This window comes from Aphis gossypii, chromosome 2 (assembly GCF_020184175.1).
Source record: "Aphis gossypii isolate Hap1 chromosome 2, ASM2018417v2, whole genome shotgun sequence".
NCBI lineage: Eukaryota > Metazoa > Arthropoda > Insecta > Hemiptera > Aphididae > Aphis > Aphis gossypii.
In genome coordinates, this window is record NC_065531.1 from 23740043 (window position 1) to 23764173 (window position 24131).

At 27.8% G+C, this 24131-nt stretch overlaps 2 protein-coding genes and 2 long non-coding RNA genes across 6 annotated transcripts; 3 read left to right on the plus strand and 1 right to left on the minus strand.

The window, feature by feature from the left end:
* Nucleotides 1-1377: 1377 nt before the first annotated feature.
* Nucleotides 1378-2459, plus strand: LOC126550326 (uncharacterized). Its single transcript, XR_007604389.1, has 3 exons — nt 1378-1460; nt 1839-2037; nt 2134-2459. It is a non-coding gene; the product is annotated as an uncharacterized LOC126550326 (long non-coding RNA).
* A 6806-nt stretch (nt 2460-9265) lies between these two features.
* Nucleotides 9266-11669, plus strand: LOC126549579 (uncharacterized). Its single transcript, XM_050199132.1, has 3 exons — nt 9266-9328; nt 9945-10747; nt 11247-11669. The coding sequence occupies exons 1-3, from the start codon at nt 9266-9268 to the stop codon at nt 11449-11451; spliced, it is 1071 nt and encodes a 356-aa protein (XP_050055089.1). The 3' UTR covers nt 11452-11669.
* A 2930-nt stretch (nt 11670-14599) lies between these two features.
* On the plus strand, nt 14600-18633 carry LOC126550257 (death-associated inhibitor of apoptosis 1-like). 3 transcript variants are annotated; one of them, XM_050201434.1, is made up of 3 exons: nt 14600-15432; nt 15608-15624; nt 18022-18633. In XM_050201434.1, exons 1-3 carry the CDS (start codon nt 15030-15032, stop codon nt 18106-18108), a joined length of 507 nt encoding a protein of 168 aa, XP_050057391.1. In that variant the 5' UTR covers nt 14600-15029; the 3' UTR covers nt 18109-18633. The 3 variants fall into 3 exon arrangements, with proteins under 3 accessions (XP_050057391.1, XP_050057392.1, XP_050057393.1); XM_050201435.1 differs by lacking the exon at nt 18022-18633 and adding an exon at nt 16490-16555; XM_050201436.1 differs by lacking the exon at nt 18022-18633 and adding an exon at nt 16490-16555 and having other exon boundaries at nt 14600-15399.
* LOC126550258 (uncharacterized) lies at nt 16726-18048 on the minus strand. Its single transcript, XR_007604299.1, has 3 exons — nt 17849-18048; nt 17264-17646; nt 16726-16931 (listed from the first exon to the last, which is right to left on the minus strand). It is a non-coding gene; the product is annotated as an uncharacterized LOC126550258 (long non-coding RNA).
* Nucleotides 18634-24131: the final 5498 nt, after the last annotated feature.

Genomic DNA, 24131 nt, shown 5'->3' on the forward strand with positions numbered 1-24131 from the left:
TGTACCTAATCTGGGCCCCCTTATATACCATCTAGGGCAGTGTTTCCCAAAGGGTGTGCCGCGACAACTTGAACTTTTTTTTATAATATTACCTAATAACGATATTATTCGATAAGTAGATAATATTTATCCAAAGTGTGCCGTGACTTATAAAAACTAATAATAATGTGCCGCGATAGGAAAAAGTTTGGGAACCACTGATCTAGGGACTCCCGTGGTACCTGATGGTCAGCGTCACCTACTCCGCTTCTTCCCACGCCTCTGCGTTATCCGCGCGACAGTGTGCGTCGATTGTGTGTCTATAATATTCTACCGGGTGACAATTATGCATCCACACATGTCACCAGATAACAACCATATAGTCATTATTTTTTAGCGGGTGGAAAGCACACGTGTGATGATACTTGATACTTTCCAATTACAACTTCTCTTTTTAGGTCCCAACTTGCTGGTTGTCTAGACTCGATTATTGCTGTCTAGACTCAATCATTGCTTTGCTTGGCTGCCCACCCTTAGCATAATCATAAGGATGTTTGTTATGCCCCTAGTTTTATGGTTATTGTTGGCTACAGTATGTATTCATTTATATATTATATTTAATATAAGTATCAGATGTAGTAAACCCAAAGCTAATATTAAGATACAAATATAATTTAAAATAATAAATTATACATGAAGTATAACAAGACAATGTAGGTATTAATATGTAAGGTGTGTAAAAGCCTACATAACAGGAAATATAGAGCAAAGGTGAAAACAACAAGTTATTTTCACCTAAATTGCATATTAATGCAATTCAACAGAACTAGGGAGTAAAATTAGAATATTATAATATCATACCACTATACGTCATTAGTAGAACCTATATGTATAAATACGGGTAGAGCACTTCCTAGCATTTAGAAGATAGTCAGCACTGATCAATGGCGTAATACGCTTACGATAGTTTATTTTATGTAATAATTGTTTTTTTTTTACTTAAACAATAAATTGTTTTACTTTATGTTATAATAATACGTGTGAAGTGTTCAATTATTACCTATCTTTCTCAACTCAACATCTCAAGACTGACGACAAACGTGCTACGTCGTTTAAATAATTAATTGTAATTGTGTTCAACGTGTCCTGCACGGTGATTACTACACAGATCACGTTGTAAATAAACTAAACACTACAGTCTAACCAACTACTCAGTTGTGTCCACTGTCCATCACTAAAAATTAAATTTAAATTATATTAGGCTTAATCGATTGATAAGAAAATTTTGTATCATGGACTAATCAACGAATAGTATAAATTTCTCCATGATTGCCCCCAACACTATATTGGCGACAATTATTGATACATCATTGCTATGGAAAGAACATTCCATTTGTAAATAGGTCTATGGTAGAGACCAAGCCTGAAACAGCCGGCGAATTGATAAAATAAAAAAAGTTTTAAAATTAAAAATTGAAATTGTAAGTATAAATGTAATAATTATATAATAATATAATATAATTGTATTTTCATACTATTATGTAAAAGTTTAACACACAAATTAAAAAGAAATTACCTAGTCATTTGATTGTTTTTATTTTATTTTATTTATTTATTTTTATTTTATTTGTAAATACGTCAAACGGCTTTTTACATATAACAATAACGATATTACATAAATTAACGTAACTGATAAGAATAGTATACATAAATGATAATGATAACAGTATACTAAGAAATAAGAATAATTATAATTATAATAAGAAAATTACACACGTTAGGTAAAAACAAGATTTAAGGCCATAAATCAAAATCGTTATTATTTAAACTGCGCATAACTCTAACCAAAGAATCGTTAGATAAAAAGTTTGAACGGAAAGTTGGAATGTGAAAGGAGTCGGTTGATCTGTTATTGGCGGAAGGGACTCTAAGGCTAACACGCTCAAGGAGACGCGGAGCATCAAATTTACCCTGGATTAATTTTAAAAGGAAGATACGATCCACAATTAATCGCCTGTCCTCGAGGGAGAGTAGATTAAGCACCTCTATGACAAGTTGGTAAGAATGGTGGGGGTGTTCAATTTTTAATAAGAAACCTGCATAGCTAAGGAAGCGATTCTGAACTCGTTCAATAAGTTTTGTTTCCGTTTTAAGATAAGGATTCCAAATAGCTGACCTATAGTCGAGAATTGAACGTATAAGAGCAGACAAGGTGCTGAGTTGAATTGTTTAATGTGGTGGCGCATGAATCCCAGAAGACGTAAGGCCTTACAAGTGACATAATCAATATGAGGTCTGAAGGAAAGTAAGGAAGTATATATTATACCTAAAAAAGAAGAGATTTGAAAGCGGGGGAAACCCATGATGGGAAGGTTGATCTACGGAATGATTTAAGCGGAACGAACCGTTGAATGGCGTCAAGAATAGATACCTGTAACCTTAATTTATATTAAATAATATATTTATATTTTAATAAACAATTTTTATTACAAATTACCTATTTACTAGTACAAGTAAATATTATTTAGTATGTATTATATTATAGTAGTATAATGTAGTATTATATTTTTACAACATTTTAAAATTATTATTTACAATAAAAATAGCGCATTAATTTAAAATAATTTATTTGGTATATCATGGGTAGAGTCTGGATATATTTGTTTTTATATATTGTTTTTGAGTATATACAGTCTTATAAAAGTAAAAATGTAGATAGTACAGTATAAAGTAGTATAGCCGGCACAGTTCAACGGATAAAAGTCCGTAGTCCGTACTACAGAGTTTGGTCTGCGTAGATAAATTCCCTACTACAATCCAAGTGTGTAAATATATTTGTGCAATCAGAAAAATTCTTTAAAAAAAACCCTGGAGTATGCATTATATATTTTTAACTATTCATATTATTATTTATTAAGTACAGGTAGACAACTCTTATATTTATTAATAAATAAAGCAAAATCATTTACATATTGAAAAGTTTAATAGCTACAATAAAAAATATTATAAATACTACTTAATTTGAACATTATATATCTAATAAAAATTGTTATTTATGTGCATATAATAGAATGCAATTAAAAAAAAATAACAATAACTGTAAAAAATTTACATATAATATTAATTAAAAAAAATAATTAATCTACCTATAGAGTTAATAATTATGAATAATACAAGTATACCTATATAAATGCTTTAAAGTATTAAAAATGAAACCCATTTACTCATTATATACAAAATAAAAAAAATTTGTTTCTATAGATTTTGCTATAAAAAATATAATTTCTTATTTCTTATTAATTTTTCCTTATTTTATTTTCCAAATAATAAAATTATAATAAGTTAGGTATAATTCATAAAATAACTAGATTTCTTCTAGAGACTTCTTAAAGTCACATATGTACCTCCATTGGGCATAACACTAATATTGTTGGGAATATTAGAATAAAACATATGATGATACACAAACACTATCTTATTCTTATGTTTAATTCCATAAGGAAAATAATGTTCATAAAAAAATATTATGGTTTTTATAGACAAATATCAAAACATTATAATTTTATTGTTACAAAAATAAATATACCAAATTTAGGTAAATTATTTTCATCAATGTTAAGTGTAAGAACCATTTTAGACTGATAAATGGTACATTAAATACAAATCTAGATACATTGTTTTAGGAGCTCTAATTAATCTATTTCCATAAATTCTTCTAATTTTTTAAAAATCAGAATAACTAACCTAAATTACATAATTACATAACCTAAAGTTCCTTTAAGGAACAAGTTGTTAAGTTGTAATTGATGCTTGATGGCTAAAGTCTTACAAATATTACATCTATTGCTAGAAGTATTAGCTGATATTTTTGATAGTCTATGTTTGGCTTAGAATCTCATATTCCATGAACTAACAAGAGAGCCTAACTTTTGAATAATAGTATGGTAATATAGCATAAAATGTAATTTTTGTTTCAATTTTTGATGACTATATTTAATGTATAAATCATCGTTTTCTGAAACAAAAGTTTGTAGTAGTTCACAACAACCAACTTTTAATGATATAGAAGTAATTATATCTATAATTTGTCTCAGTATATATAGGCACCATACGGGATCATTGAGAGGTACAAAATGACCAATCAATATGCCAAAATAGCGAATTAAAGACATTGTTTCAGATGCAAAAGTCTTATATTTATTTTTCTTAAATGTTCTATATGATCTATCTATCTATCAGGTAGAGTAAAAATTTTCAAATTTTCAACATAATAAGAAATTAAAAAAAGCCAAATCATACTTACCAACCCCTTTTAATATATCATGCATTATGTCCATTCCAACCTGTTCTAACACATTAAATCCCAAAACCTTATGCCAAAGACAAGCTTCTTTAATTCCAATACTTGAGACATCTACTTCACTTACATCTAAATTATATTGTTCTACAGTCCTTATTAAATTATTATTAATAGAACACTGTTTTTGTATATCTTCTTTCCTCATTTTACATACTCAGCATAAATAATTTAAAGAAAAGCTTTCTACAAATCCAGTTATGCTATGAACTCCCAAATTATCACCCACTATAACACCTAATTCAAATGTGATTGTTCCTTTGAAGTCATCAGTACTAATATAAACACTAGTATTTCTTAAATAATGCAGTTCATCAATAAGCGGTTTAAAAATTATATTGTTCCCAAATTAAACTCAATCAGATGAATGAAACTCTAAAGCCAAGAAAATGGTGTTCAAAGAAGATTGGCGATGAGGAGGTATACAAGGAATTGATATATGCATTGTTCCAAGCTTGTGAATACCAAAATGACTACCTAATGTATTTCCAACTTCGTAATCATCAAAAAATAAGAAAATAAGAAATACAATTTGAGTACCATGATCTATTTCTTTTTTTCCATACAGAGCATTTTTCACAAAGTTTATTTATAAACTGAGCTATGAACTTTTAATTTATAATTTATTAACATTTTCTAATGTATTTAATAGCACATTTTTTATTTAGAAAAAGTTTTTTAAAATATATCTTAATGGTATAAATTGTTCTGTACAATTAACAAGCACAGCAAAGAGTGAGAATTATTTTTTTTAATTTGTGCATTTAACCGCTCACCAATAACATATTCACGGGGAGCAATATATGTTCAAAGGTCTGTCAAATATTTGATTCTTTTATACTCTGTGCCAAAAGTCAGTAAAAGGTTCCTAAAGTACTTAAAAAATATTGTAAAAATGATTAAACGGCTCATTAGAAATATTTTCTTCTAAAAGCAATTTGATCACTAAATATGTTTTTCATATCTTTGACAACTGTTTGCAAAACATTTCGTGGAACTTGGGGGTTTGCATATAATGAAGCCAAGATATTGCCTAAATTTATAAAAAAAACAATTGTCAGTAACCGGTATAGATTCAGGCAACATTGAACTCGTATTGTCTAAGAAAGTATTTATAATATTGTTATCACTTTTTCTGGTAAATTATTCATAACACAATTTGAATTAATATGCTTAGTTTGAGTAGATATTTCTTCTATTAATATGTGAGAGGCAAAATGCTTCTTAAAAGAATTTAGTAAATGAAATGACCTAAGACAATTAACTTTTGCACAATCGAAAAAAGTAAAGTTATGATCGTAGTGTTTAGTTTGAAAATGTTACATAATAATGAGAGAAATAGAGAAGAATGAGTAGGATGAGAAAATTGAATTTACAAGTAAAACAATTAGGCATATTTGAAAAATTGAATACTTATAATTTATTAAATGATAACAGCTTACAATTTTTAAGTATAACTTTAGTAACAAACAAGTATAATCATTATTAACTAATAAATTTTTATAACTTTACATAACTTAATTTATGTGCGAATCGCTTAAAAGGAATTTACAGAAACATACTCGGTATCCCATATAGTTTTAATTTTGTAAAATACTCCTTAAATGAATGTCCAAATTAACATACATTCAATTGGATACTGAAGGTTTAAAGAGTGAATTATTTTGAAATAACAATCAACAAAATAAACTATTGAGTATAACATATAACACGTTCCATCAACGAGAACAAAATATTGCAAAATTTCATTTATGTTAGGTTCAACAATAAGGGGCTGTAATGTAACGCCTAACTAAGCATACTTTTTTTGCGTCTTGTTATATTCTCCTAAAGCTCCGAGTGAGACACCGTAAATGAGAGATGAAACCGTCTTTAGCTTCCAATTTTAAAGGCTTCCAGGTAGATTTACCTTTTTTCCTTTTTGTTGTGACAGCAAAGAAAAGAAATGGAAGAATAAAAAATGCTACCAAGGAAGAAAATTCTTCACTTTCTATAACATAAAAAAATAACAAAAGACTATATTTTATAGAAATTTTAAGTATAAAAGTATGAATTATAATTACGTTGTGCTAAATCTCGGTATTCATCTATAATGCACTTTAAAGTAGTCCTTCAGAGTTTTTGATATATTTTTTCTAAAATTCATTTATCCTTAAATACATTCCATATTTTTGTACAGAATAACAGAATAAATAGAGTTAGTCTTCAATCAATTATTACAAAACAATAACAAAAAAACAAAAATTTTATTTTAACATCATAAAAATTTTTTAATACACTTTCATAAGTACTAAACTCTACTTCAAACCACCTTAAGCAATTAACTAATGGTTAGAGGGTAGATACTATTAATTTTAACTTACAAATATTATGACGGGATGGCTTTTTTAAAGCAGGAAATTTCTTCATATAATCACAGAGTTCATCTTTAACATTTGAACCCGATATATTTTTGACATTTGTCTCTAGTAATGGCCCAGTACTTTTCTATTAAGCTCCAAAGATCCGATGAATAATTCAGCTGTAACGATTGTTACATAATTATTTATAAACATAATAATATGCAACTTTAGTTACATATTATATACTTACACATATAATATATTATATATAGATTGATTTTTTTATCAAAATTAAATTAATTAATTTGATTTTCAATTGCTAATAAAAAAAGTTAGACCTATGTATTCTTATAATTTTTTAATCACTATAAGAATATCATATGAGGAACTTTGTATACAATTTTCAAGTATTTTTATTGGGCCAAAAAAATGTTATCGATACTTCAAAAAAAAAATTTGCATAAAAATCGAAATTTTCATTGGTCTATAAATAACTCAAAAAAAGTCAAAAATGTTTGAAAATTTAATATAGATAACACTAACATAAACATTTGGTGAAAATGTCAAGTATTTACAGTGATTAGTTTTTGAATTACAACCATATAAAAAAATCGATTCGGTCGAAAACTGGTTTTGCGTAAAAATTTCCATTTTTCCGTCATTTTTTTTTTTTTTGGTTTTCTCGATTTTTTTGAAAACTGTTGGAAAATGTTTACTTTTTACCTCTATAATGCACGAAGGATATTCACTTTTCCATCGGAAACCACCTCTGAAGTTTGAAATTGAAGCATTATTTCGACTAATTATGCTGTACACGACACACACACACACACACACACACAAAAAAAAACATACATCATTGTAAAATTAATACATTCATCACTCCGTTCAGAATCTTAAGTATAAAAATTAAAATTAATCCTTAAGATACGTTTATTTAGAACAAATTTTAAAAAATGTACCAAAAATGCCCAAAAAACCATAAATATACAAAAAACGCAAAATAAAATGTTGTGCATGGCAATCTAAATCGAATTTGTAGCTGACATAACTTCGTTTTAGAGCAATAGAAAATAAAGGTAAATTATGCCTTCAAAATCTGTACTTTAGTTATCATACTCAAATAAAATATTTAAATTTATTTTATTGTACACTTTTATAATTTTAAAGAATTGTTTTCACTGATGGTGGACCATAACTATGTATTGGCCCCTGGGCCCCTGAAGATTTTAATCCGGGCTTGAATGTAAAAGGCTTTAAATAAAAATATACCTATATAAATGGCTACTTATTGTAAACTATATATTTTAGGCACCAAGTTTCCGCCGGCCTATACCCGTGGTCAACTGTAGAGAATTTATAGCATTTTTCTAGTAGATTCTCGCTATCTTCTTTTCCCCATAAATTACACGAGTTATCCATAAAATTTGATAATGGGAAGTTATTAAGATACTCATGGTGTGGTTCTTCCATATTTAGTGGATGTGTGCAAGATCCTGAAGGTAAAATAATAGTATTAGTTTATAGTTACATCAATAAATCTTAAAATATTTAAAATTTAGGCTTTTATAACAAATACCTATTATCGTATATGTCACCATCATAGATTAAGCCATATTAAATTAGTGAAAATTATTCATTGCAACAAGGCCATATACTTAAAATCGTAAAGGAGGATTTATAAATTGATGATTAAGTATTATTAACACTTGATCACACGGTATTTTAGTATTTAATATATTTTTATATTTAAGTTAAATAATGTTAGTATATAAAATAATAACAAATTTTTAATAACTTTAGTAATAATAATTGAAAAATGTAATTGGATTTTTAGCTTGCATTGATGAAATGTAATGTTGAACAGTTGAAGACTGAAGAGTGTATATTGTAAACAAATAATACATTAAATAAAAATAAAATAATCAGGCTCAAATAAGATATATTTACAGGATGGGTTATGGAGATATATAATTATCATTAAATATAATTGAAAAAAAATATTTTAATTATTAACAGATATATGCATTTGTTACGGATCTATACTGTCCGTACTAATAATTACATACACATAAGATTGTGCAATGTCACAATTTTCATATTTTATAATTAATACTGCAGGCATACGAATACAAGACACAAAAGTGTGGATTATTATATTAATATATTAATTTAACGATTAAAGTAAAACCCACGTCTCCTTACAAAAATCAAAACTCGATGTCACTGCGATTCGATAAGAATCATGTCTTAGAATACACAAGCAGTCTTTTCGGACCCCTCGTATGACGGAGTCACTACCCACTCTTCGTAAGAAATCATATACAGTCGAGTCTCGATAACTCGAATTTTTTTTTTTGTCCTTAGGAAATTCCTATACACTCAATGCAATATTTGTCGTGATAAGTCAAATATAAAAATAGTTGAGCATAGATAACTCGAAGTCATTTCTTACATTTTATCGTTAGAATAACCGGTTTACAATCACAAATGTACAAATGAAATTATCCTATGTACAACTGTTGTGCTGTAAAATAATCGGCAGTTGCCGTATATCTTCGCTGTGTAGCGTGTACAATTTGTAATTATGTCTCTTAAACGTAAATTGGTTACATTAACAATTGCTGAAAAAGTGAACATTATAAGTGAGGTGACAAAAAGTTGTAAACAGAAAAATGAAATTGCCAATTAATTTAATATTCCACCCAGTACACTTTCAACTATTCTGAAAAATAAAGACGATATTTTACAAAAATACGAAACTTATAAAGGGTCCATGAAAAGAATGAAGATTTGTGAGTATCCCGATATAGAGGTTAGTTTACTCAATTGGTTTATTCAATGTAGAGATTTAAACATTCCAATAAATGGACCAATTTTAAAGGAGAAGACCGAATTTTTTGCTACTAAACTCGGCCATAAACAATTTAAAGCTAGTCAAGGTTGGTTAAGCAACTGGAAAATTAGGAATAACGTCGTTTTTCGTAAAATATGTGGTGAAAACGCTTCAGTTGACCAATCAATACGTTCTGACTGGTTAGTAAAATACCTACCAATTATAAATCAATATTCCCCCGATGACGTTTATAATGTTGACGAAACAGGTTTATTTTATAAATGTTTACCGAGTCAAAAATTTGTATTAAAAGGAGAGAACTGTGCAGGGGGAAAAGACAGTAAAGAAAGAGTTACAATTCTTTTAGGATCAAATATGACTGGCACAGATAAAATTAAACCACTATTAATTGGAAAATCGGCAAGGTTAGCATTTGCCATTATTACAAAAAACTGCGGCACCGATGAAGAAGGCCAAGACGACGTCGACAGCATTTGCCAATATTCCGCTGCTACAAATTCAGGCTGCTATGGAGATAGAGAAGTTGAGTGTGGACAATCTGGTTCACGTCACACAGCTGTTGACGGATTTCAAACTGAAGGTGGGATCGCAATTTCACATTTCAGTTTGGATAGTTTTGATATCAATATGGCACCCGGAACATTTTTCCACACTGATGAACCCAAAGAAATGGACGACTACGAATCTGGCCCGCGACGAGCTACTGGAGGAATGCAATATGGAGGATACTCCAATGAGAGACAGAATCAAGGCCTTGTTGCTCGTGGCTCGCCAATTTATGAGCACATGCTTAGAAGAATTGTCGATAGAATTTGTGACATCGATTTTCGAGGAAATGATCGATACATCAGCGACGTTATTGTCCCCCGTGGACCTAACGGAGTTGATGAAGTTACTAAAGAGTTACAAAATATGTTGCGACAATACCCATCAAAGCTCCCAGCCATCGTCACAGCCCATGGCGACCATGTCCATTGCGTCCACGTCTGCCGACAGTCAAACTCGACTTGTCGGTGTTTATGGTTGCAACGATCCGTCCTCTATCGCCAACATGGACGACGACGCCTTCGAAGACGCGTTTGGGCGATACGCCTCACGTCATCGGACTGGGAAAGTATCGTGCGATATTTTTCTACAGACGGCCGGGAACCCCAACAAATTGACGGCGTCGGTTCCTATGGAGGATTACGTGGTGGACGCAATTTTATACAAGTATGTAGTACAAAATTATTTGCAATATGTTCGTAAATCGTATCTAAAAGAAGTGTTCATATCAAGCATGAGAAAAAAATACGGGCCATCGTATCAATTTAACGTCGTTCACTATAAAAAATATAAATTTCAAACTACAGAAGTTGACATTTTGTACAACAGACATTTGCCCAGTGTACGCAATTACGAAAATAAAACTAAATTTAGGAATCATAAAAACTATTATGAACCGTTTGAACCTAAACCATTCAGTATTCATTTAAACCAACTCATTTATAATATGTCTGAAAAATTAAAAATATATAATGGCACTAGAAAAATGATTGCTCCGGAAAAATGTCAATTTTGTTTGTATCAGCACTTTAGGGAAAATACACATCGTAATAGAAATTTGGTAAAATTATCCTATCCGTTTTTAAATCAAGCCACTTATGATGATATATTCGACCACATGTACGATCCTAATTATATGGATAATATTGACTTTTCGTAAATTTAGGAAGTCAGATCTCGAAGGACTCAGGGAAATGAAGGAAATGTGGAAGTATGCGTCAATGAAATGCCGAACGACGTTCCCAGAGAGCTCGGTGCATTTGCAGAATATCAAGACGGCAATGCGATCCACTCTTCCTTTGATGAAGACTTCGGACACGTTGAGGGAGGTTCCAGTGTCAAACCAGTATGCGTGTACCCAACGTCGCTGAAAAATTTGTTGTACCACTATCCTTGTTGCCCACCCGACGCGTTCACGAATATCAAAGAATTTTATTTGAATAGTTAATTAAATAGTATATTGGAAGAGGATAAAAAGTGTAAAGTAGCTCTTAGGAATTGGTGCGCTATTATACGGGACTGGAGTATCAACGAATTTGTAGAATACTATAATAAACCCAATGTAAAACCGTATTTCAACGCATATGCTAGGGGGCTTGGAACAGTTTATTATGATATCGAAAAATCCGTTTCAATAGCTTCCGAATTATTGATGTATCAATTTGAAAATAACGACGGTCTTGTTTGTCGATTTTTGCAAACTCTAGTCAATATATTGGATACAAAAATTCCAAAAAGAAATAGCATGCTAATACATTCTCCTCCGAGCGCGGGCAAAAATTTTTTTTTCGACGCCGTAGCCGCCTTTTTTTTGAATTACGGTATGTTCGGAACTGCCAACAAAACGAATAATTTTAGTTTTTCCGATGGCGACGGCAAACGTCTCGTCATATGGAACGAACCCAATTACGAGGTGTATCATTTGGAAAAAATGAAGGAGCTATTAGGAGGGGATATTACCAGAGTGCATGTTAAATATAAAAACGATGTCCCCCTACAAGGCCCCCCGATAATATTATTGACCAATCACTATTTGTCAATAATCAATGACCCGTCATTCGAAAGGTGTTTCAAAAGTATTAAAACATATCCATTAGATTATGAATCAAATAAAAAAGCGTGGATGACGAGTGCATGGTTTGAAAAATGACTGTCTAATTTTGATAAAAAAATGAGTTTAAAAAGGAAAAAAGTACTCCTCTTAATTGACAATTGTACTGCTCATAATACAAAAAAGAAATTCAATTCTATTAAAGTAGAATTTCTTCCACCAAATACGACATCACTACTTCAGCCAATGGACCAAGGCAGGGCCGGACCGAGAGCCTGGCAAGGTGGGCGCTTGCCAGGGGCGCAAAATATCGAGTAGAAATGGGAGTGCAAAATTTGATATCATCAAATTAGAATTTTAAAATCCAAACCAAAATATTTTAATGTGTTAATATCTATAGATATGTTAGTTGCGACCTGATTAATACTGCGATAATTGTGTTGTAAATATAAATTTATATTTTTATGATTAAACAACACATTTATTATTGAAAAAAAATAGTTTTAATTTACGACGATCGACGATAACTGTTACCGAATGATATCGTATAGGCCATAGGGAATATAGTTTATTTGTAATAATGTATATATTTCTACATATTGTATTGAAATCAGTAAGACATATTAATACGTTTCCCTCGGCCGACAATAATGAAAATAGAACAACTATGATAATATTATGTGTATCTATGTGAAATGGTAATCAGTTTTAAATTGACCAAACTAATATTATTAAAGACTAAAATAAACTATATACAACAATACCCACACACTGTAACGTAAAAAATCTTATTATTATAATACGATTATGATTATACTGTTATTTTAATAATATCGACAGTCGATTGAGTGAGTTATACTAAATCTACGCTCTAAAGCAGTGAAGTCTTAAAAAGAACAAGGTAAATATTTTTAATATCTAATAGAATATATTGAAAATTTAACGATTCTGAATATTTTTTAGTATTAAAAAATTGATCATTTTTCTTGTTAGATTTTATTATTTTATTTTTATTTATGCAGAATTGCTCAAATTTGTATACTTTAAATTTAAGAACATAAATAATATAATTACACATTTTATTGATTTAATTAGTAAAACAAATATACAAAATTACAAACTAATAGTTGAGTTCTTGAGTTTAAATAGAAAATATAAAACTGACATAGTATTTAATTATCTAATTTTATTAGTTGAGCTATTGTCGTATTGACTGTTTTTATTATTTTAACATTAGGTTACCTATTAAATATGCCCCCCACAAAAAAAATCCTTCTGGAGCGTGGTTTGAGAAAAAAAGGCAAGAAAGAGAGAAAAACAATATCAAATCATCCGTAATGTTAAGTAGCTGGATAAATAAAAATACCAAACAAAAAAAAGACAATGCACCGTCAACTAGTTTATTAATTCACAATGTTGAAAAAGACGAATATTTAAATGATAATTTGAAAAGTATTGAAATTGAAAGTTTAATTGATGACTGTTTTAATTTAACTGAAGATAGTACACAGAATAATGATAATAATGAACCTATAACTAACCAAGAAAATAATGAACTTGACGTAAATTTTAATGATCCTGGATGTTGGCCGACTATGACTTCTAGATTTAGAGATTTCATTGTCGAAAGAGGACCATATCTTATGGATCAAAATAATTATTTTCCAGTAAATGATGATGGCAGACATTTTGACGGTAAATGGTTTTATAAATTTTTAAATAACGGAGAAAAAGTTCGAAGACAATGGCTATTATACACATAGGCGAATCTAGGAATTCATAGCAGGGTGTGCCTTTACCTCAAAAAGGCCCTCTGTAGTTCAAAATACCTCTCAGTTATCACACGTTTAAAATATGTTTCCCATTTGAAATCACAATATTAATAATATTAAATAATATTAAGATGAATTTTTATTATCTAGTTTAGATGCTATTTTTCGTGCTGTAAAATATACATGTTATGTTTCAAAATTATTCAATTTAATAAACTACAACTATTGCAAAGTTCAATATATGTTACTCAGTTATTTTTTTTGGACATATGTCTACCAACAATTAAATTGTTAATCAATTATGAAATTCTTTGAAGTTTAATACCTATAACATCTTAATTTTATTATCATTAATAACAAAGAAATGCATTAATATATAACTTAATTTTATTATAATTTAAAAAAGAATTGTATCAAATATATAATATAACTGGTAGTAATTAACAACTATTTTTATAGGTACATTTTATAAAATTAGTCTTCTTTGGTTAGGAGTCATAACTTTGAACTCTTCAATTACATTATTTATGTCCACTGAGTTAGTTAATTCCTGCTCCACAAATAAAAATAAGAGAGATTCTAAGCGATCTTGAGACATAGTGGACCTTAACTTAGACTTAACAATAGTCATTTTTGAAAAAATACGCTCACATCCACAACTAGTTACGGGTATCACTACAAACATTGATAATAAGTAGTATATATTTGTATGTTCTGAGCACTTTTTTTACAGGGAGATTTCTTCATTTCAAGGGGGCATTTCTACATGCTCCACCGTGTAACAAAAATCTCAAAAAACCTTAATGTATGTTCTGAGCACTTTTTCACGGTAGTCAATTTTTTTTTTAGATGGAATAATATCGCTAACTCAGATTTAATGTGTAACATAATACGGTGTTAACACAATACGGTACCTATAACAATCTGACTACTAAAAGTAACAATTTACAATTTATTTATTACTTATACATGTTGGCTACACTGAGCTGTAATTCTTTAGTAACAAAATTATTTTTTCTTTACATTTTAATAACTAATTAACCATCGTTAAACCAAGTTGTGTTTTATGTTTATTTTTTCTATCTCTTAAGAATATATTTTTTATAGTAATACATTTTGATTTTCAATGCCATTTAAAAAAATGAACTTACAAAAAACTAGCAATGACATTTCTTCATTAGTTTCTTTAGTACGAAACAAATCATTCCCAACATATCCGGAATACATTACATTTACATCCAGATTAAAAACGTATGATATATTACCATCAAAAATACCTCAAAATAAATATTTATTGGCTGATTGTGGTTTCATATACAGAGGAGTAAAAGACGTTGTAGAATGTTTTTCCTGCGGACTTGTCTTACACGATTGGAAAAAAGATGATATACCATGGATTGAACACTCGAGACATAATCCGGAATGTGTATATGTATTATTATCAAAAGGAAATCACTTTGTTGAATATGTAAAAACCAAATGCGGAAAAGCTAAATGTAATTGTGAAATTGAATCATATGATACCACTTGTTAGTATATTAAGATTTATAAAAAAAAAAAATGTTATATAATAGGTATCGAATAAATTATCGAATTCTATTAAACAACTTAAATGTGTTATTATTCAATCCTTTATCTTGTAAATACGTGACCTAATGGATAAGGCGTGAAGTTCTGTTTAAATAATATAAGGTTTAATTTCAGGTTTGATGCAAATTAATGTAAGTATATAATAATTAATAATTCTTCTCACCCACCCTCCACACTTATCAATTAGGTCACGTATTTACTTTACATTTTTTTTTTTTTTTTTTTTTTTTTAAATTTTAGTCATAGAGTATAATTTATAGGGGGGACGTCTCTATATACTCTATGATTTTAGTATAAAATGTTGTTATATTTAGCAATATTATCAGTATATGATAAACACTCTAACAATCATAACACTACTTCAACAAACGTAATTCATTAGAATAAAAAAAAAAAAAAATCTATAAGAATTTAAAGACCGCTAGCTACAATATGATTTCACCAGTTGTTTCAAAGTCAGTATTCGAAATTCGACTGTATGGTAAAAAAAGTGTAACAGTTGGATTGCTTGTTAACAAAAAGATTTCAATCGTTATATTATTAGAATGTAAAATAACTAAAAAGATTTTAAACCTTGATCTTGAACAATGGCTTACATTAATGTGTGAAAATAATTACAATACAATTATCGATAATCTGCAAACTCGATGTAAAGTGTAAGAATAACTGACAATTTAAGTTATTCTGTTAATGTGAAACAGTCTTCAATTATATTACATTCTAATGAAAATTATATTACTTTATCACATACCGATTTACACCGTTTGAAACAATTGCAACACTGTATTGATTTATATATTATTGAAAAACAAAAAAAAATTGTTAAGTTATCAAAAGACTTTTGACACGGCATATTCACTAATTATGGCAGATGTAAATGGGTTACCTTTTTCTTGTCGTCGGAATGAATTTACAAACCAATATATTCAGAATTATGACTTAAGTTATAGTAATATGGAGTCTAACGATATTTCTTTTATGTATGAATTATTACAGTATCATTATAACTCACTATCAGATATGATATTACAAGACTTAGTAGTCTAATTTTTTTTTTTTTTTTTCAATCAGCTGTTAACCAGTAATTATATATAGTTTTTGTTTTATATACATAAATAAAATATAATATAATATAATATTTAATTGATATACGATGTGAGATGATGGTATAAAAAAAATAAAACAAGTATATTTAAACTGAAAATTTTTTTTTTTATTTTACATAGTACCACCTATTATATATTCAAATTTTTTTTCTACTGTCATTAATAAATACATTATTATGTCTTTGATAATTTAGATCTTGTTATCTTCCTCTTTGGATCAGTCATAAAGCGCGTGAATTTTTTGTACAACCTCTGTTAAATTATTCTTAAGTTCTTGATCTTTTGTTTGATCGGTTATCGTTACTTTAAGGCTACATTCAGCATGTTTCCATCTATAAAAAAAAAAATAAAAAAAAAAAAAATAAATAATTTTTTTTTATTTTTTTAATCTTACTGTAATATGATTATTAAAAAAAAAATGTATTACAAGTATATTATATTAGACTCTGGGTAAAGCGGATAACTGTACATAGTGAATAATGTTAATACATTTTTGAATATTGGTGATTAAATAATAAAGAGCATATAAGTTGTCAACAATGTGTACCGTCTTTGTATGGATAATGATTTAATATCATTCACTAGTTTACATTCGTTATAAAAGCGTTTATCCGAAAATAGTCCTGGTCTCTCCGTATATAAATAATATAATATATTATATTACCTGTTCTTGCTATCAACATTCTTAATATTTTTGATCTTATAGTGACTGATGGTCCAGTACTCGGAACTTCTTTCATCAGTTGGGATTTAACATTTATCAGATCATCATCTTGTTTTACCGTAATAGTATTTATGATATCAGTTTCAATCTTTTCATTTTGTAGTAATTTTTCAATATTATCCAAATATGAAATATTCAAAAAAAAAAAAAAAAAAAAAAATGTAAAATTTACTTTACTGTAAATGTTTTGTTTTACTTACTTTTTTAGCCATTGTTTTATTCTTATTTGATTTGACTTGTTTTATATTTTTATTACGTATGTCTTTTTTCGTCGATTTAAATGATTTAACCTCATCATTTATACTCATATTGTTATAATCGTTCTGAAATAAAATAAAATTTGGTAACTAAAAATCTAATAAAATATATACGCTACACCTATTTATTTATATCTTTAAGTACGAGTATAATACCTCGAACCAACATAGTTCAGTATTATACAAATAAAAAAAAATTGTACTTAGTCATCTTAAAATTTTACCAATAATTATAAATTATATAAAAAACATATTATTTTGTACTTACATCACTATCGTTCATCGATTCTTCGTTACTACTATTTACTGAGCTAACAAATGACATTTTTTTTTTTTATTTTTTTTTATTCAGTTATAACTTGTAGCTATTAAATGGACTTACGTACTTTCTCTAAAAGTGACTTGCTATTTGTATTTAGTGATATATTTTATACATTTCAGTTGAAGCATACTGAAACGGAAAGGGTAAAATTATATTGTTTGATAGAGATGGTAAATTATGTGCGACTATATTTTTTTATTATTTGACACCGAATATAATATTTTTATAAATATGCTAATTATTATAATGAAATCACACCGTTCTAAATCAAATCAAAATTATGATTATTATTTCATAAGACGGAAATAATATGTAGATTATTATAATGAGATCACACCACTCTAAATCAAACCTAAATTATAATAATTATTATTTCGAAAAGTACCGAGAGTAAATGTGCCGTATCATATCATTCACCTCACACTGCTCAGCACATAGACGACACACGGAAATTTTTTAATATTTCAACTTTTCAAAGAACATTGTAAGTATATATCATTAAACGTAAAATATAAAATAGGTAGTTATAAATCTAAGTTAACTTTTTTTTTTTTTTTTTTTTTTTTTTTACTTATATAATATCAACAGTTTTATCGTAAACATTGAACAACGGTCTCACAAACTTATAATATATCATACCACATCACGACGCTCAACACAAACACACACGGAAAAAGTTCATTTTTTTTTTCAAATATTTCAACTTCACAAAATATCAATGTAAGTATATATCATTAGTATAGATATTATTTTTAAAAAAAAATATAGACAGATAGGTGTACGTTACATATAGAATGATTCAAACGAATACATGCACATTATTATTGTAGGTATACGTGTACAATATTCAATTAAAAACTGTTTTTTAAAAATATAAATTACAGTATGTCTTCAATCGTTTCAAACAATACACGGGATAGAAAAATCAACAATATTCTAGAATCTTTAGAATATTATCTTACTAACCCAGAAATCACCTTTAGATATGTAGGAGATTATTACCCATTTATGGTAAAGGATCATATATTAAATATTTTAACCGATCCACTTCGAATTTACATTAGTTGAACTGTGTATACAAAATGTAGAACCCAAAAGTGGTGTAGCAGTGCATGTTATCATGATGAAAGATCTGGCGGTTTTCAAACTTATTACAATTCTATATACCAGTTTGTTCGATTTAAAGATATAGAAGCGTTTAAAGATTATTGTTATTATACAAAATGTATATTATGTGGTCGGTTTTTAACAAAAGGAGTTTGTTTAGAAAGTAACCCATTCCCTGCTAGTATTGACGTCGTACCTGTACCCGTAACATATTCAAGTTTTTTTGTTTTAGATATGATGAGAAATATATCTCATCATTAAAATTTTAACTAACGATAAAACAATTTTTTCTAAGATGTATACATTTTAAAACGTTAATTATATTGTTATTTAGTTTATTGTAAAAACGCTGTTGAATAATGATAGTAAAATAAATATTAAAATCGCTACTATTCTTTTAACGATAAACATTATACACAGTTTAAAATAACATTTATTATTATTATTATTATTATTTTTTTTTTCCTTAATCGAAACCATATTTATCTACCCCTATTATATTTAAACACTTTTAAGGTTATTATTATTATTATAATTATACGCTTTATATATACGAACATTGTTAATATAATTCTTACAAGATATTATATTTTAATTACTACCTACAAAATGTTGTATAAATTTCAAATAATGTATTATATTTCGTAAAAAAAGAATGAAATGACAACTATTAAAACTTATTATGTTTACAAAAACTATGAATTCATATGATTATATTATTAACGTTGAAATCTATAATGTGAAAGATACAATTAATGTTGAACGTGATTATACATTTAATCACATAAGTTTGAAAAAATACTATGTAGGTACTTGTATCTATGTTTACGTTCAACATTCTTTATTAATATTTTAACTGTGCTGTAAAAATTTATCGCATAATACGAGTTGAATATAACATATAAAGGAAGAAAATAATATCGTATCGTTTACCATTATTATCGTTCAACAAGCGTTCGTATAAACCAAATCCGATCACGTTTGATGACTGTGATTTATCGTTGAATTACAAAAGTACAGTAGAAGCCGCTTATTTTAAATAAATAAAAATAAATATTAGAAAGAAACACTTTGAGACCAAAGTGAAATGTGTCAATTAACCGATTGTTTCTAATAAGCGATTTGTTAGATTTGTAGTAAACCTCCAATGCACCTGCATTATATTTTATTACATTATATTATTAATCAGGTAGAAAATGTGTATTAATTTAAGTATATACACCTGCATTGTAAGCAATAGACCAGAGATCAGAAAAACATGTTCTTTCCGCCAAATGTTAGCTTTGATTCAGCGGAAACACCTGGTTATATTTACATAGTTCAAAGATCACCAGAGATACATGTTTTCCGCATGTTTTAGCCACACGCAGCGGAAACAACATGTTAACTAACCTTCGTCTAATTGATTCAAATAACCGATGTACTGTTTCAATAATTCGATTTATTTTAAATGTTCTAATATACGGATGATCCGTCCCGGTATATTTTGTTTCAATAACGTGATTGTATCAATAATCCGTGTTTCTAATAATAGGCTTCTACTGTATATTAATTATTGAATAAAATATTACCATTTACAGTTTCAAAAATAAAAATAATAAAATGGAATCATCTACGTTCATCAAACTACGAATTGAAGAAATGTATGAACGGCGTGAAACAAATTTTACCGATGCAGAAGAGGAAGAAAAGATACACAAAGAAAAAATAAGAATAATAAACCAAATTATTAAAAAATTAAAAGATGAAAAAAAACAACTTAAACTTAACTATGAAAAATCACAATATGCATTATTTAAATCTGAATTAAATATACGCAATTGTTTAAATTCGCTGCACAAACAATTAGAATCTTTGAATCTAGACTAAAACTATTCTAAAACTTTGCTATATTTATCATATAATAATATACATTAAATAATATAATGAAATGAATATGAATATGAATATGAATATGAACAATTAATGTATTATTATTATTATTATTTTTTTTTTTTAATATAAATTTATTTACAGTTACATAATGAAAAAGAAATACAATTACTAAACGTAGACGGATGGAATCAGCTGTTAAGGGTGAACTTGTTGAAATTGAACGATTTAAAAACTGTTCGAGAACGTTTATTGTTAAAAACAAGGAAGAAATAATAGACTACTATGTATTTTTTAGTTATGTTTCTGAAATGTTAATTTCTAGGTTAACACAATCAAGCCAGCAGTCGACAATTAAATTTAATTTACATGTTGATAGCATGTATGAACAACTATTAACGAATGAAGTACAAGATATGTCATTTAAAACAACAAACGTATTAGCATGCAAATCATCCAATTTTAATAGCTTATTATAAAAAATGTTTAACAAACTATTATCTGAGGAAGAACAGTTTATATCAAAAAAATCAGGCTGGTCACTTAAATCTATAGATTGTATACAATTACGAATTAATACAGTTAATCCTCTTAAAGGAGGAAAAACATATTTAGATTTACCTAGTCATATTAAAAAAAAAAAGCAGTTATTAATGTAAAAAATAACGATAACGAATGTTTCAAGTATTCAATACTAAGTAAGTACGATAATCGTTTGAATAAATCTCGGTTTAACAAAAAATATTTTGGTATGTTAGAAAAAAAAAGTGGGTTTAATTTTAAATGCATCGATTTTCCAACACCTATAACTCAGTTAAAAAAATTTGAAAAAATAAACAATGTATCAATAAATATTTACAGCTTAGATGATAATAATGTAATTTACCCATTACGTATAACTAATATGAAAAAAAAAAAATCATTTTGATCTTTTTCTATTTGGTGATAATAATACAGCTCATTATTGTTATATTAACAACTTCTCGAGGTTTATTAGAAGCCAAAGAACTAAAAATGTTCAAAATTGATTATATGTAAGAGATGTTTTACAAGTTTTGGAAATAAACCGTGTAAAAGCAAACTTTGGGGTGAAACAGGATTAATTAGACATAAAGAAATGTGTATTAAAAATAAATTAGGAAAACCTATAATGTTTGAAAAAGGAGATGACGATTTCATATATTTCAAAAACTATAAAAATACTCAACGAATCCCAATTGTTATATACGCTGACTTCGAATGTATTTTAAACCCTAAACAACCTGATAAATTCTTTCAAAATAGTAAAAAAAAAAAAAACTCATATCACACATTTACATAAACTTATGAGTTACGGGTTTTATGTAAAAGTTGACTATAATATTATTTCGAAAAAATTAATAAAAAAGTTTGAAATTCCTAGAAAAGTAGTAATATACAGAGGTAAAAATGCCGCAAAAAAAATTTATGAATAGTATGATAATTATAGGAAATAAAATTAATGATATTTATAAAACTAATTTACCAATTAACGAATTGACTTTAAAAGAAGAAAAAAATTTTCAAAAAGCTAAGGTTTGTGAAAAATGTTTATTAACTTTTAAAGATAATAATTTGTTAAAAGTTCGAGATCACTGTCATATAACTGGAAATTATAGACGATGTATTTGTGTAAAATGTAATTTTCAGCTAACTAATCCATCATTGTACCAATCTTCTTTCATAATCTAGCATATGACAGTCACTTTATAATTCGAGAACTTGGATGTAACGATAAAGATATTCATGTTATACCTAATTCATCTGAAAAATATATATCATTTAGTAAAGCAATCGCACCAAAATTTAACATAAAGTTTGTTGATACATACCGTTTTATGGCTGAAAAATAAGTAAACTAGCAAAAAATTTATCGGAAGATAAGTCGAGGTTTAGAGAACTATTAAAATATTTTCTATTGAAGTGTTAGATTTAGTTACACGAAAAGGAGTCTTCCCTTATGAATATGTTGATAGTTGGAGTAAACTTAATGATTCTTTTTTACCTTCAAAGCTTAAATTTTATAGCACTCTAACCGATGAAAATATTACTGATGACGATTATATACATGCGAAAAATGTATGGAACGTGTTTAATATAAAGACATTAGGTGAATACAGTGATCATTATTTAAAAACTGATGTTGCTATACTAGCTGATGTGTTTGAAAATTTCAGAGACTTATGTTTATCTACTCTTGAGCTAGATCCTGCTTATTATATGACTGCTCCAGGATTTGCGTATGACTGTATGCTTAAATATACTAAGATCGAATTAGAAAGGTTAAAATGTCCTAACATGCTTTTGTTTATCGAGAACTCAATTCGTGGGGGAATAACTCAATCAACTAAAAGGTATGCTAAAGCAAATATACCAAATATTGAAGGATTGAATTATAATTCTAACGAACCGATTACATGGTTAACATATCTTGATTGTGTAAATTTATATGGAAAGTCTATGTTAACAGAATTACCTTTTAAAGATTTTGAATGGGTTGATGACTTAAATATAGACGTAACTAAAATTGCTGATGATTCTGAAGTTGGATATATATTAGAAGTTGATGTCGACTACCCTAAAATTTGCATAAAACTCATAATGATTTCCCGTTTTTACCGTTAAACGAATGTCCACAAATTCTAATGTTAAGAAATTGTTAACTACACTATTACCGAAAAAAAACTATATTGTTCATTACAAAAATTTAAAACAAGCGATTTCTCACGGTCTTAAACTTGTAAAAATTCATCGAGCTATCCGATTTTCTCAAAAGAAATGATGGCATCGTACATTGAATTATGTACTAAAATGAGAACAGAAGCTAAAAACGAGTTTGAAAAAGAATTCTGGAAGCTTTTAATTAATAGTGTTTTTGGAAAATGTATGGAGAATGTTCGAACAAGAATTTCTATAAAACTGATTTCGTCAGAAAAAAAGCTAATAAATTAATGGCAAAAACTAATTTTAAAGAGTAGAACTATATACTCTAGGAATCTTATGGCTATTCATCAACATAAGGAAACTATTAAATTCGATAAGGCGATTTATGTAGGATCTGCAATTTTAGACGTTTCAAAAACTTTTATGTATGATTTTCATTATAATGTAATGAAAAAGAAATATGGTAGAAAAATTAGTTCTTTATATTCGGATACAGATTCCTTGGTATATAGCATTCAAACGAAAAATTTTTTCGATGATTTAAAAAATGATTTATTGCCATATTTTG